The sequence below is a fragment of the Triplophysa rosa genome, linkage group LG17 (assembly GCF_024868665.1).
Source record: "Triplophysa rosa linkage group LG17, Trosa_1v2, whole genome shotgun sequence".
Lineage (NCBI taxonomy): Eukaryota > Metazoa > Chordata > Actinopteri > Cypriniformes > Nemacheilidae > Triplophysa > Triplophysa rosa.
In genome coordinates, this window is record NC_079906.1 from 4,168,560 (window position 1) to 4,184,269 (window position 15,710).

At 36.6% G+C, this 15,710-nt stretch overlaps 1 protein-coding gene across 2 annotated transcripts in view; it reads left to right on the forward strand.

The window, feature by feature from the left end:
- Positions 1 to 15,501, forward strand: part of disp3 (dispatched RND transporter family member 3) — a 53,683-nt gene extending 38,182 nt beyond the window's left edge. Inside the window, exons 11-21 of one of the 2 annotated variants that reach the window (XM_057356120.1) lie at positions 977 to 1,108; positions 1,320 to 1,456; positions 1,860 to 2,029; positions 3,366 to 3,496; positions 5,367 to 5,542; positions 6,096 to 6,222; positions 6,289 to 6,434; positions 7,794 to 7,953; positions 8,165 to 8,278; positions 11,501 to 11,676; positions 13,166 to 15,501. In XM_057356120.1, the coding sequence (XP_057212103.1) occupies positions 977 to 1,108; positions 1,320 to 1,456; positions 1,860 to 2,029; positions 3,366 to 3,496; positions 5,367 to 5,542; positions 6,096 to 6,222; positions 6,289 to 6,434; positions 7,794 to 7,953; positions 8,165 to 8,278; positions 11,501 to 11,676; positions 13,166 to 13,510 (1,814 nt within the window). In that variant the 3' untranslated portion in view covers positions 13,511 to 15,501. The remainder of the gene's footprint in view (positions 1 to 976; positions 1,109 to 1,319; positions 1,457 to 1,859; positions 2,030 to 3,365; positions 3,497 to 5,366; positions 5,543 to 6,095; positions 6,223 to 6,288; positions 6,435 to 7,793; positions 7,954 to 8,164; positions 8,279 to 11,500; positions 11,677 to 13,165) is intronic. The other variant, XM_057356119.1, reaches the window with a different exon arrangement.
- The last annotated feature ends 209 nt before the right edge of the window (positions 15,502 to 15,710 follow it).

Consider the following 15,710-nt stretch of genomic DNA (forward strand, 5'->3'; position numbering starts at 1 on the left):
GAGACGCCACACCGGAGAGTGGAAGACCAACAGGGACAAAACGTCACTCTCCACATAAAACAAGAGGTTCTATCATGGTTCTGCCACTAGGTCAAGACAAGCAAGACAAGGTGGGGCAGAACCATGACACACAGCCTTTCGCACCGTTAAGGGTGTTAAAAAAAGTTTTAAGCTAAAATAAGTTTAACATAAATTGAATATTTGCTTTGCTTTCTTTGTTTTATGTTGTTGTTATTTACCTGTTTAAATAAAAAACTTCCAGATTTTAATGGTCTCAGACTTTTAGACCACACTCTATCGTACATGTACTGTATGAATCAAACCTAAGGTTCTTTTTACTACTTTCAGCACATGCACTCTTAAACATTAACCCTGAGGCACTTACGGTTGGGTATCATTTGTATTTTATCAATTGCGATTTTGATTCCACTTATCGATTCTGCTTCCTGTCTATTTCCGGTGTCAATTCCAAAGTGTTACCTAGGAAATAGGAAAAGTAGTAAGGTATTTTATATTACCATAGTTTAGCTACATGGTAAAACTAGTTACTATAATAAAACTATGGTCAATTTGTAAATTTAGCCTACATATCATAGTTAAACTATGGTTACTATAGTTAAAATATGGGCTTTTAATGAGATATTAGCAGATCACAAGTTCTGTCCAAAATGGACAGGATTTTATAAGAGGAATTGAAATGTTAATTTTATATCAAGTATTCGATTTCTAACCTTAAGAATCTAATTCCAGAATTGGATCTTTCATTCTCAATCCTAGTTTTGATGCTAGTTTTAGTGAAGTTTTATTTCCAAATTTTTGAAGTTCATTCTTGGTTATGCATTAGCACAAACATATACTGTGTGACACCTTGCCACAGTGATGCTACATTCTAATACAAGATAACCACATGATTCTGAATGCTACATATGGGACAGAACATTGAATGAACTGACTGACCTGTTTCACTGTCTCACAGGTGTTTTTATGGAGCGACCTCATAATCTGCACAGCGCTGCTGTCTCCACAAGCTCTACCTCAGGAAAACATGCCACAATTCCCTCAAACCAGACCAAACCAGTATCCGCCGACACAGCACAGACACTCACAGGTTTCATTTTCTGCTCTGTTACTGTATGATGAACGGCTGAAAAATGCCCACACCTGTTTAAAGTTTGTTTTAGAAACATCTTCTCCTGGAAAAACTAGGTCAGATACCAGATTAAAGTGGTCAGGATGTTAAATGACTTCAAGTAGATTCTACAACTTTGTCATAGATGCCACATTTAACAGTGTTACTTTCGTATAATGTTATTTTTCAGGTGGTCTTCTCACTGTTTATGTCTTTAAACTGGATTTGGGTTCTCCTGTCCCTGTATATCGCTATTCACTGACTGCCAATGTATCTGCACCTTGGCAAGCATCATCAAGCGGGCATGGGGATGTGCCATTCTTTCAGGTCTGAGGCCATACTCAAAAACAGCTATAATCGTGTTGCTATTTGAATATTTTCTAATAAACAAAACCAAAACATATTGGTTCACACAGCTGTAATAAGCCATTTTCTTGAAAACAAAAGCATAATTATGGCTGGCAAATGTGTTTTTCACACTGCTTAATACCTTTACGCATTACAAAAAACATTACCGCTTGTCTGCTAATGCCTCACTGAAAAAAACAACAATGCTTTCAACGTACGCAATCTATTCCTCACCCTCCAAATTCCATCATCCTCCGAAAAAATTGACACGACATAATGTCTATGGTGTGTGTTCATATCACCTCAGCATGCTTCAATTGCCCTTATAGCCCCATTCCATCTGAGCTGACAAACACTGATCTATGTGTTGTCACGGTAACAGGCCTACAGAAGTCCCCATAGCAACTTCAGCACGCGGATGACTGTGTGTGTTTCTCACGCGTATCACCCCCGCCCGAGATGGATGCTTACTCTGCGGTCATGTGACGGCACCCGGCGCTGGATGTCGGAGTTTGAGTTTTATGTGGCTTTGGATGAACAGCAGAACAGCAGGTGGGGGACACGTGACTTTCTGAGGCATGGAAAAATTGAAATCATGTTTTATGTGCATGTCAGGGTGGAATACAATGACGGACTCTATAATTGTTCCACGTACAATATCTAAATATTTAGAAATATTAACTGCAATGATTGATTGTTGAATCAAACGTGTCAAATCTCATCCCTAAAATAAGATACAAACAAAAATGTACTTTGCACAAAGACTTTCATAAAAAATTTTTTATTTGACATGGTTTTCATTATTTTTTATACATTTTATGACAATTAAAGGGACAGTTTACCCAAAAAGTCATCATTTACTCACCCTCGAATTGTTCCAAATCTGTGTATATTTCTTTGTTCTGATGAACACAGAGAAAGATATGTGTGACCCTGAATCACAAAACCTTAAGTAAGCACGGGAACATTTTTAGTAAAAGACAAAAATACATTGTGTGGGTCAAAATTATCGATTTTTCTTTTATGCCAAAAATCATTAGGATATTAAGTAAAGATCATGTTTAAGATATTTTGTAAATTTCCTACCTTAAATATATAAAAACTTTATTTTTGTGAGTGGGTGGTCTGCCACAGTGCCCCTGATTAACAACTTCAAAGGCAGTTTTCTCAATATTTTGATTTTTTTTCGCTCTCAGATTCCTGAGTTTTAAACGGTTGTATCTTAGCCAGATATTGTCCTATTCTAACAACTCATATATCTATAGAACGTTTATTTATTCAGCTTTCAGATTATGTAAAAATCTCAATTTCGAAAAATTGACCCATAAGACTGGTTTTGTTGTCCAGGGTCACATCTGGAAAAAATGCTTACAAGTAACAAGTTCTTGGCCACCATTGACTACCATGGTAGGTAGAATTACAATAGTAGTCAAAAGTGCCCCAGAAGTGTTTGCTTTTTCTACACTCTTCAAAATATCTTCTTTTGTGTTCGGCATAACAAAGAAATTTGCAAAGAATGTTTTCCTACTATGGAAGTCAATGGTGGCCAAGAACTGTTTGGTTACAAACAACTTTCTCTGTGTTCATCAGAACAAAGTCATTTACACAGATTTGGAACAACTTGAGGGCGAGTAAAAGATGACAGAATTTTTGGGTGAACTGTCTCTTTTATAGGTCCATTTTTTTCACATTACAGAGACACATTTTAATGATCCTATACGTTCTATCACAATGCAAAATAAAAGTCATTTGAAATTATTTTAAATTTTCTTTAATATGTTTATGCATAATATGACTCAAACGTATTATTTACATGTTTTGACTGATTCATTCAGTTTTACCCAGACAGCTTTGACTATATTGTAGAAATGCATTTCTCGTTTGACAGGAAGCTCTATTTTGCCCAACATACGATCAGTCCATACCCCAGTCGTGTGTGTGCGGAGCCACCGGGCTGTGTGTTCAGCTCAGGGCCCGATGGACCCACTCAGGGCCGTTTCTATGCACCACTGCCTCCAGGTAAACTCTTAAGATTGACACGTTCAACCATTATGGTCTTAAAGGTGCAGTGAACTGGCCGTTTTTATTGTTTTATACTATTGTCTGATGTCTACGTATGACGTTCGCGTGGTTTTTACATTCGAAAACATCAAAATCAATAAGTAATGGGCTATTTTCTACCCTGGTATTTGAGGCCGGCTGGAGAAACGCTTGGTTTTTAATGGCGGGCCACATAGAAGACTTGGAAGTAAACGCCCACTGCTATGATTGGATAGCAGCTTGCGTAGTTGACTTAGTTGGAGCCTTCAGTGAATTTGGTTAGACACGTAAAGTTACGTAACTTGATTTTACTCAAATTTACGGACTTATTTCCTGGATATGATGGCAAGGCTTTGCGTACAGTTTGTATAGCCTGTAGTTGTATGGTGTTTGGTGATATATGACCGTACATGTCAGCATTTAAGACCCGCGAACCGAACAGTAGATCACCGCGATCGCGGGTGTCAAATGTTATAGTTTTCATGATAGATAAACAAACGGTAGACTCCCGGCCAATACGACCCAGCACCAGAAATAATATCAAAACACTTCAAAACAGCCTCCATTATTTGCAAACGGTGGATAAAACCTTGAAAAATGATATATGAGCCTGCCAAATCACAGAGATGCCGATTACAATTATTACAAATGACTAGAGGTCCCCAGGTAATACTATCAGGGCATATCAAGTGATCTCTAACAAAGCAATAGTGACACATAGCACAAATATGTTTTACTCACATAAGCTGCCCACTGCTTCGGGTGTACGTGTGTTCACGACTTGCTCTGTGTGTGTTCACTACTCACTGGATGGGTTAAATGCAGAGGTCACATCTCGGGTATGGGTCACCATATCTGACTAATAGGTCACTTTCATTCACTAAAAGCGCTTACAACACAGCAAAAGAGCGCTGTGTGATGTAGCCTTCCGAGCATAAACACAACACAGCGCATATCAGCAGTTTAGTTTAAACTGACGGACAAAACGAATCTCTAGCCGAAAAATATGTCGCTATGGTTACCAATTGGTCAGTCATCACAAATGCGGGAGTGTGTACTATGTGTGGCTAAAGTCATTCGCGAACCAGTGGGTGGTGCTAGAGAAGTAGTCGTTGATATTCTTCTGTGGAGGCGGTGTTCAACCTATCTGTGCATTCCAGGACCTGGCGCTCGCTGAGCCTGGTGTCAATAACAGTTGTTATTTCAGTAACAAGGTCGTTTTCAGGTCTGACACTTACAGGATGTTCACTTGAATACGATTCCCTCTTATACAACAAAAGCTCGGGTTAAAATTGTGGTCTTAATTCATTGCCCCTTTAGAGAATACAATGGAAGTCATTAGAATACTTATTGATTTCCAATATGTGGAAAAAGACATTATTCCTAATATTTTTAGATAGAAGAATAAGTCTTATGATTTTGGAATGGAATGAGGGTAAATATTGACAAAATTAACATTTTTAGGTCAACTTCAAATGGATGCATGTAGCTATAATGGTTACTGTATCTCTGTGCTGTCTGCCTTTTAATGTAAACTTGTTCATTTTATGTAGTCTGTTGTGTGACCAAGTACAACTTAATATAGTCAATTAGGAGGAATGAAAACAACATGTATAGTAATTAAACCTGAGTTAGAATAAAGTGTTTTTTTTCTCGAATAGTTGCCGTGGTATAAAGCGTCAAACATCACACTGCTGCAAGAAATGATCATTTAAAACATGCTGCATTCCAAAATACCCTTGAGCAATGTTCCTTGTATACCTTCTTATTTGGCAACAGGATGTTTTCTTGGTTCTTGTCTTTCATTACTCTTTCATTACTATGTAATACATCATATTTATCTCATCAGTCACTACTCAGGTAAAGGTCTCCAGGACATCGGGATTTAACCCTTGCAGTGGAGGTGGTTGTGGGAAACCAGCAGTGCGCCCTCTAGTGGACACTGGAGCCATGGTGTTTGTGGTTTTCGGGATACTGGGGGTCAACCGCACTCAACACTCGGACAACCATGTTATTGGAGATCTGGTGAGACAGAATTAAACTTTAGTAACTGAGTGCAGAATTACCTGTTATACAGTAATACACACTGTACAAGTGTTTACTGTAAACTAACCACAATGACTGCATCCTAATTTGTATATGATGAGAAATAAGAATTATGGCATTAATAAAAAGAAACACTTATATGCCAAAGACAACTGAATGGTATAGTTTACTATTTGCAGTGGATTTTTGAAGTCTGTTCATATTTTGGGGGTGTTCACTGCTCCTTGAAGGAGGAATATGAAGAGTTGCGGTTCTCTTATACAATTTATGTGAAAAACATATCCATATTTTCTTACTGTACATTTGGTCACTGACGAACAGTGCAGAATCAACATATATTTCTTGGTTTTATGTCGTGTCGTTTCTTTATTTGCCAGTTTTCTAAATCATTGAACTTTCTATTTATTTCCAGGTTTAAGCAAAAAAATCCCAGACTTTTGGACCCCACTGTATATTGATAGATTTTCTTTGAAGCTGAAGATGATTTATGAATTATTAATTTTCTGATTATAGACTTTGCTCTTCCTCAAAGGGCAACGTGATCTATGATCCAGACTTTGATCTCTTTAATGAGATCGGGCACTTGTGCCAGCTGTGCAAAGCCATCAGTACCAATACCAAGCTGGTGAAACCTGGTGGAGCTCAGTGTTTACCATCAGGTGAGAGAGAATCGTGTTAATACAATCGTGGTGGTCTTGCGTTAACCATGCTTTTATCTCCCGCAGGCAACAGCCTCACGTCCATTCTTCCCCTGCTCCACCCTGACTGTCACTCTCTTCCTGAACCCAACCTCTTGCCGGGTCAGTTATCTCATGGTGCAGTGGGCATGCAGGGCGGTAGAGTGCACTGGATATCTATGGCATTTGAATCAGTGAGTCCACTCACTCATATGATGAATTAAAGGGATAGAATGAAAATGTACTTACTGTATGTAGTTTCAGATCTGTTTAACATTCTTTCTTTTATCTGTGAAACACAAAATGAGAATGGTACCATAGACTCCCCAAGCTTTACAAGCTACTAAAAATAGAAAAGTGAAAAATTCTAACAAAATGTGTTTGACTTAGAGGTGTCAAATCGATTAATCATGATTATTAAATTTTAAACAAGGTTTACATTAAAGTGTTAATATAACATACTGTTTGTGTGTGCGGCGTGTATATTTAAATGTATAGTATATAAATAAAACATGTGTATTTATATATTTAAGAAATATGTGTCATATATACAGTATTTACTGTATATTAATACTTCATATAAATTATATAAAAAATTTAATACATATATATATATATATATATATATACTGTGTATATACTGTGTGCGTGTGTGTGTGTGTGTGTATATATATATATTATATATGAAGAGTTTGGTTCCAAAATGAAATTTTTTCAAAAATCACGTTTTTTGTGTTTTATTGTGTTAGTTAGCTGTATTTTTTTAGTTATTATGGCTTAAATTAAAACAAACCAACTGCAGTTTGATTGATATTAATTGGAATGCACAATAAAAAAACATGATTTTTGAAAAATTTGTTATCTCATTTATATACTGTGTGTGTGTGTGTGTGTGTGTGTGTGTGTGTGTGTGTGTGTGTGTGTGTGTGTGTGTGTGTGTGTGTTGTGTGTGTGTGTGTGTGGTGGTGTGTGTGTGTGGTGTGTGGCGCGTGTGTGCGTGCGTGTGTGCGTGTGTGTGTGTGTGTGTGTGGTGTGTGTGTGTGCGTGCGTGCGTGCGTGGTTTGCGTGCGTGCGTGCGTGCGTGCGTGCGTGCGTGCGTGCGTGCGTGCGTGCGTGCGTGCGTGTGTGTGTGTGTGTGTGTGTGTGTGTATGCATATATATCTATATATAGATATATATATATATATTTGTTTTATACTGTATATACATATATGTGTGTGCATTTATAAATACATACAAGAATATAAACACAAACTTTTATTTTAGAATCGAGTAATTGTGATTAATCAATTTGACAAGTCTAGACTTGATAACCCCTGGCCACGTTCTTTTTTTAATTGTATGGAAAAGACATAGAGCAAAAGAGCACCACTAATAAAAAAATCTGGAATGAGGTGAAACATTTTAATGAGATGAGAAAAATATGAGGGTGATGTAATGATGCGAAAATGTTATTTCTGGGTGAACTTTTCCTTTAAAGACTACAAATGGCAAGAAATTATAAAGTGGTTAAGCACTCTTCGTTCTTTGTTTTCATTGTTTCCGCACTTCAGACCACCTTCAAAGGAAAGTCTTCGTTTCAGACTCACTCTGATTTCCTCCAATGGGAGAGCTTCCTGCAGAAACAGCTTGCATCACTCCCAGCTTCATCTGCCTTGAGGCGAGGGTTCCAGACCTGCCAGCACTGGAAACAGATCTTCATGGAAATTATAGGCAAGAGAGCAAAAATAGCAAGAGGCAGAGAGAGAAAAGAGCTTTGATTAACATGACCAATTTGAGAGGAATTAGTCTAGGGCGCAGACATCATTAACACGAGTATCTATTAACCTGAGACTCAAGAAATGACAAGGAGCGCGTGACTGCATTCATGTGCTCTATTTATAATGCAGTTAACAACATTTCATCTCCCCCTCATGGCCTCTAGGTGTGGAGAGCGCCCTCTACAGTCTGCTGCTGTCTCTTGCCATTTGCATAGCATCAGTAGCTGTGTTTACTGCTCATCCTCTTCTGTTGCTGCCCATCCTGCTGAGCATTCTGGGTAATTAATGTCTTTATTGCCTCATATTTCAATAGCTTTCTTCTACTGAAACATTGTATGCTGCAAATTTTACACCATTTTTTGTTCATACTTTTAATTAAATATGCATCCTTTTTCTCTAAAGAAAATTTCAGATTTTATTTCTTTTTCTTTTTTGGCATAGGCCGTAATACTATTTTGTCAGTGTTGTAACATATACACTGTAAAATATAATTGTCGGTTTTAGTTGTTTCAACTTATTTTTATTCGTAGACACAACTAATTATCATAAGATGTTTTTATATTTTTGTACATTAATAGCATTTAATGGCATTATCATACAGCTCATAATCAACAATAAAAAGTGTCACGAAACATGTCCAGGAAATATTTTAGGCCACAATCAAATGAAAAAAAGGCTAAATGTAAAAATAAATAAAAAATGTAGGATGCTTTGTTACAGTATAATTAAGCACACCTTTTTTCATTTCATTTTCAAAATAATTTTGCAGTAAAGCAAAAACAACAACAACAACAACAACAACAATAATACATATAAAAAAGTAACATCTGGGGTGTATTCCAGAAAGCTGGTTATGTGACATACCCGGGTAAGTTTAAGGGTCAGTTAGCGGATAACCTCAACTTTCGGTTCCAAAAACGGAGATAACTTTCAGGGTATGTAAGTAACCATAGCAACTTACTCTCTGAAGATAACCTGCTCCGGAGCAGGTTATGTTCCAGGGTTAGTTCATTTTAAGGAAATGTTACTAAGCTTTAGGGGTTGTCTGCGCATTTGTGCGTTTTTGATGAGCGTCAAGTGGGCGTGAAAGCACAGATTACATGTAATATATTATAATTTTACAATTTTGCAATATTACAATTACATTTCCAATCTCACCCATCGCAATTTAGCATTCACAACTAATTTTTTTATTAACTTTATTATTTAACCTTTTCAAATGAAATCGTCTTTAAATAAAATAATGTTAATAAACTGTTATTGTTAAACTTTATGTAGGCTATTTATATTAAATATTGTATATACTTTGAATTAGATTTATTAAAACATCTCCAAATATCACTGGATAAATATACACATCTTACAATTTCCAACAGTTAAAGGATGTTAATAGTGAAGTATTTTAACTCCCGAGGATTGCATATCATTACTCTTGTTCACTTATTAGGCAATATTTGATGCATTGGGTCAAAGAAAGTTGTGGCCTAATGGTTAGAGAACTTCAAAGGTTGCAAGTTCAAATCCCAGGCTGGCAGGTTTCCAAGGCTTTATTAGGTGACCCCCAATGGGATTGCCATGGCATATTGTTCACATATTTAAATTCTTATTATAATTTTAAATCCATTTACATAAAAAAATACATAAAAAACTTAGACTTAAGGTTTTTCATACTGACTGTATTCCATTAAAATGTCTTTCTGATCATCAGCCTCCTCCTACAGTTTAGTATTGAAAGGCCTTTCTCCAAATTACAATTAGCCTTTCAGGATAGGCCGTTTCCACCTCTTTTAACATTTGGAAAGCCATGGCCTTTTAGCAAACAAAGTCAAAAGAAACAAACAAAAATACGAAATGTATGTGTATTTGAAAGGGATATATAAAGGCTCCATGATTATTATGTATATATGACTGGGCCATACACTTTTTAAATCTCTACCTCATGTCACAGCAGACCTTCATCCTCTGCTGTAAATTAATTATCATACATAGTGTAGTGTACTGAAAAGCATTGCACAATTTCTTTTCCAAAATTATGACCAATGTAGTAGTTTCTAGAATTAAAAGAGTCTCTATTAATATGACTACATCAGCAACTGTTGCAAATAAAGTTGATACAATGCAAAGTCAGTTTTCAGAAAACCAAATAAAGGTATATTTTTTAAGGAACATACAGCGAAGGAACAAAAAAGTTGTTTAATACTGCCTTCAAAATTACCAATGTGATACATATACACAAAACATTTTTGGTAAAATACCATGGTAAACACGTTAAAATTACAGTTACAAACATCTGAACAAATCTACAGTTTATGTAACAAAGATAGCCATGATGAGTATATATTTTAAATATTATAGTATAAAAATAGTGCATATAGTTTAAATATTTATATCTTTAATTAAATAATTAATTTATAGCGTTTATAGTTTTATAAACACATAACCTAAATAATTAAATTTTATGATTTTTATCTTATCTTCACTTTATACAGTGATGCAGATTTAAGTCAAAAACTTTAAGCTTCCTGGCCGTTTCCATGGTGACTCGTGAAATCTGTGATCCATTGACAATGTCTTCATGTTGTTTCTGTGAGCGCGCGTTAACTCTGGGTATCTTTCGGGAGGTTAATTAAACTCACTCTTCTCAGGTGATTTGGAACCCAAACCGGTAAGCAAGGTTTGGGTTAATCAACCGAGAGCTCAGGGTTTAGCTGACGGTAAGTTAACCCTGCTTTCTGGAATACACCCCTGATGTATTACAGAAAAATCTCAAGGGTTAATTATATAGTCTTTATTTATCTAAAATATAAAATCATTTTTTCCCCTTTTGTTTTGCGGTGGAATGAAACCTAAACAGTTTTCTTTGAGGTTCACTCTTTAATTTTCTACAACTGCGTCTTAAAGGGCTTGAATTGTGGTTTAAGCAAATCCCTTTGGATTTTGTGATGCAGTCTCTGTGTTTGAATAGTGACATCAGCCTGTTTCTGTCCTTCTGTTCGATTTAATTGACTCAAGTAATACGTACAGGTTGTGAAAACCAATGCCTTTGAAATGTGCAGCTCTATATCCAATCTCATTTATATGGTAATACAATATGCCAAACATGGCCGTAATTTAACTTGCTTTCAGCAGGGAAATATCATCACTACAAGTGATTACTCAGACTGAACGAATACACAAATTATTCCAAATGGAAGGAGACTCTGAAAATCAGCACACTCCTAAGGGCTGAACAAAACAAGGAAATATTCAAAAAATGGTGCAATGATCAGTGAATTGAACACAGCCTATTTCTGACTCAATGACATGCCATTTTTCCCATAATGCATTCCAACTTTCCTTTTGAAATGTGGCATTCACATCACTAATGGTTGAGCTATAAAAATCACTTCTTTAGCCATGAAAATTGTAATTGTTTGGCCGTAGAGACAAAATTGTCAGTTAGTACGACAGTCCCAAATGATGTAGCCAAGGACTTTGTAAAATGTGTATATTGTTGGCAGGTATGGTGTGCCTGGTGGTGGCTGTGATGTATTGGCTTGGCTGGGAGATGGGTGCAGTTGAAGCTATCTCTCTCTCCATATTGGTGGGCTCTTCAGTGGACTATTGCTTACATCTGGTGGAAGGATATCTACTGGCTGGAGACATTGTGACCTCAGGACTGACGGATCATAGTTCGGTATGATTACCATTTATACATTTCATTGCGTTGCTGAGTGGTGGTATATGGTGGCTGTATAGTGGTTAAAGCTCTGAGCACGTAACGAGAGATTCCAGGCTGGATCCCAGGTAGGGGAAGTACTTGAACTGTTAAGCCACTGGGATTTCCTATCACCACTGTGCCCTTGAGCAATACGCTGAACCTCAGGGCGCTGCAGGGAAGTCATTTCTTTCAGTGCACTATAAGCCACCCTGAATTAAATAGCATCTTCGAAATAAGATCTCACCAGTTCGCGTAGCAAGTCATATGCATCAGAGTTTATCTTCATCATAACTCTGTAAGGCAACCTTTTATCAATTAAAAGGATAGTTCACCCAAAAATCAAAATTCTGTCATCATTTACTCACCAAGAAGTGTTTTTAAACCTGTATACGTTTTCCTGTTGTGCTGAACAGAAAGAAAGATATTTGGAAGCATGTTTGGAACCAAACAGTTCTGGGACACTTTTGACTGTAGGAGGAAGAAAAACTATGGTAGTCAATGGTGCACCAGATTTGATGGTTTTCCACCTTCAGTGCAAGTAAATGATGACAGAATTTTAATTTATGTAGTGTAACTTTTATGTTCATAATGGATTATATAGGTTAAACATAATTTCAGACTTCTTTAATTTAAAAGAGAGTAGGCCTACAAGACAAGAAATTTTAATCACAACCATGACAGAGTTGAACATTTTTAGATGTAGAATTAAATGCTGTGACAATGGTCTCCATGCATGTATGTACTTTACAACTTTGACATGTATGCAGACAAGATAGGCCTATATACAGTATAGTGTATGTATAGACGGTTTCAAAGCAACAACATAAACAAACGTTACTGGGTATGCGCCCGTTCGCGGAGTGCCCTTAACTTCCGGTACACATTCGCAAATAATAAAGTACCTGAAGATTATTTCTGATATCAATGAAAAAGATACCGAGTAGAACCGTTACTTGGCCAAACTTGCCACTCCAATATTTTGAATTTTTAGACTGCGATACCAAGCTCAACCGCTAGATGTCAATGTCCCATACGGTTTCTTTAAACGCGACAAAACTACAGGACCCATTCAACAAATTGTTCATTTAATGAAATTATAATACAATAAAAGAATATACATTCATATTAACATACATTAAATAAAATAGTTATATTATTAGACACTAGCCAGACCGATAAACAAACACAGACTTGTAGTTAAAGGAGTAGTGCACTTTAAAATTTTGAGTACCCCGGCAAATTTTGAAGTGAACTACTCCTTTAACTGCAGTCCGGGCGCGCGTTCAATGAAACAGTCTTAATATATATATATAAATTTGATAATTTTGATTATATAAACGTATATGTATTTTATTTTGGCAGTTGGCCAACAAGTCAACCAGAAAAGTCCCATAGCTCCCTTATGGCCAGTCCCTTCTTAAATAGAATATGTTTCACAACTTCACAAAGGATCTTTCATTTACAGGACTCATCCATCAAGCGACAGCTACGGACCCTCGAAGCAGCCAATCACGTGGGGGTTGCAATAGTATCTAGTGCTGTCACCACGGTGATATCGACCATTCCACTCTTTTTCTGTGTCATTGTGCCTTTTGCAAAGTTTGGTCAGATTGTGGCCATCAACACAGCAATTTCCATCGCGTACACGCTATCGGTCACTACCGCTCTGCTGGCGACAATGGGACCAACTGACTTCACTCGACCCCCTGGAGCCGTGCTCAAAGCCGCTGGGGTCGTCCTCGTGCTGGCTGTCTGTGGAGGTCTCTTCTGGTGGACTGGATCACAATTTGCTCCTGGCGGACTGATGTAAAGGTGATGTCAAGAAATCACACAACACATTCCTGCTGTTCTGATTTCAAAACCTTTTTCGATGTTTAGGTTTTACGTGATTTATGTGTGATGTGACTGTACTATGAACATAAGCCTGTAAGAAGTTTTACTGGAACTTGGGAACAATATGATATTAAGTATTATGTGGCACAGTTTCAGAAGGTAGCAAGTATTAGAAGTAGATTAATAATGTCGGAGACATCCGAAAAACCCTCTCTGAATTTATTTTCAGCTATGAGAACCATGTAAGTGAAGTCTGTCTGGGGTGTACATTTAGTGTTAATGTATGACTATGTGATTACTTCTCCCTGCTTTGTTTCTCATTCATAGCTTAAACTGAAGTGACTCAGAGGTCACATGAGGATATGTTTTACTCTGGTTCTTACGAGAAGTGTGATGAGGCCCTCGGGTCTATAAAGAAGGAAAGAATATGAATTCTGTGAATTCTTGCATGGGAGAAACAAAAGCGACTTTAGCACGTTCTGTCCTTGTGAAGCATTGTGACAGGGTTGGAGTTTCAAGTTTAGTTAAACACAAGACAGTGGCCTTGTGTAACAATATAATCCTTATTGGAACAAATTATGTTCGAACGACTGAATATATAAATTAAATTCTTCTTATCATTTTTTTTACATTTGTTCCGATAAACATGTCGTGCAAGTCTGTACCGTGGGGAAATTGCTCAGACAATATCTTCCTTCATTAAAATTTCCAAGCAAACACATAACTGCAGTAATAATTGACATCACTATCTATAAAAGTTTACAGAGAAAATGTATTCCATTGTACTACCAAAGTAGCCATATGTCAGTGTTCATATTTTCTTAATTCTCTTTACATCTATGATAGCCAAGTGTAAGAAAAATGTCTTAAAACAGCACAGTGTTTTTCTACACTTTTCGATGTCTAAGAGTAATTGAAGACAATATATGTTGCCAAATTCATATGGACATTATATAAGTAAGTACATACCCCTTAATTGTCAGAACTGTGTTGACCATTATCAGTTTGTATGTCAACATTTGTTAATATGTAACAAATAAGTATGATATTGTTTTGTAGTAGTCTGACTATGTATATAAACCAAGCCTGGTTACAGTTTACAGTAACAATTTTACAACTGTATGCTGAGACACTTGTGTGTATTTCAAAGTAAACCATGGAAAAAGCTTTCTTTGTTTTCCTGTGAAACGTTTAGGGGCATTGTCTGGACTTTTGTATGATGAAAGTGTAATGTCATGGTAAATTTCATGCTGCCTTTTAAAATTCTTGTGAACAAAACATTGAGTTCTACAGAGTATTGTTGTGCTTGAAATATGACTTGTTAAAAGTTCCCGGTGAAACCTTTGTTTGTTTGTGCATCTGTGTGCTGAACGAATCCACTTAAAGTTCACCCAAAATGAAAATTCTGTCATCATTTACTCACCCTCTTGTCATTTCAAACCTGTATAAGTTTCTTCCGCAGAACACAAAAGAAGATATTTTGAAGAATGCTGTTAACTGGCCCCCATTCACTTGCACTGGTTTTGTGTTCCTGAGTGAATGGGTGCCTCCGCTGTTTGGTTACCAACTTAATATCTTCTTTTGTGTTCTGCGTAAGAAAGAAACTCATACAGATTTGAAATGACAAGGGGTGAGAAAGGGATGACAGAATTTTCATTTTTGGGTGAACCATCACTTTAATCCAGTGTGATTTTTATGTTTTGATTGTTGCCGTTTATCTTTAAAAATACACAAACAAAACAGCAATGTTCAGCGCTGACCTTCAATTGCCTTGGTCCTTTAACCAGCAGTCTGGAAATTATACACCACTTCAGCATCAATCCACTTGTAACCACAGACACTCCTGAATGACCTCTTGCAGAAAGAGTTCACCTTCACTAAAAAGGGTTACGACTATAAATGCTCACCTTAGGTGGTTCTTCTGGCCATTCAAATTCAGAATAATATACTTCATACAGTATCCATCATTGATCGTACAGCATTAATGGAATAACAGACGTTTTAAATATGTCGGAGAAAAGTAAAAAGGGGTGCATTACATTTGAAAACAACGAGACAATAAAAAAACATTAAAATAATGTGACAATGCAAAACTATCTTGATATCTAAATGATTTGAAATTGTTATCAAATGTGCTTCATTTTTATGCAACCGTTATTTTTTACATTTTAGATAAA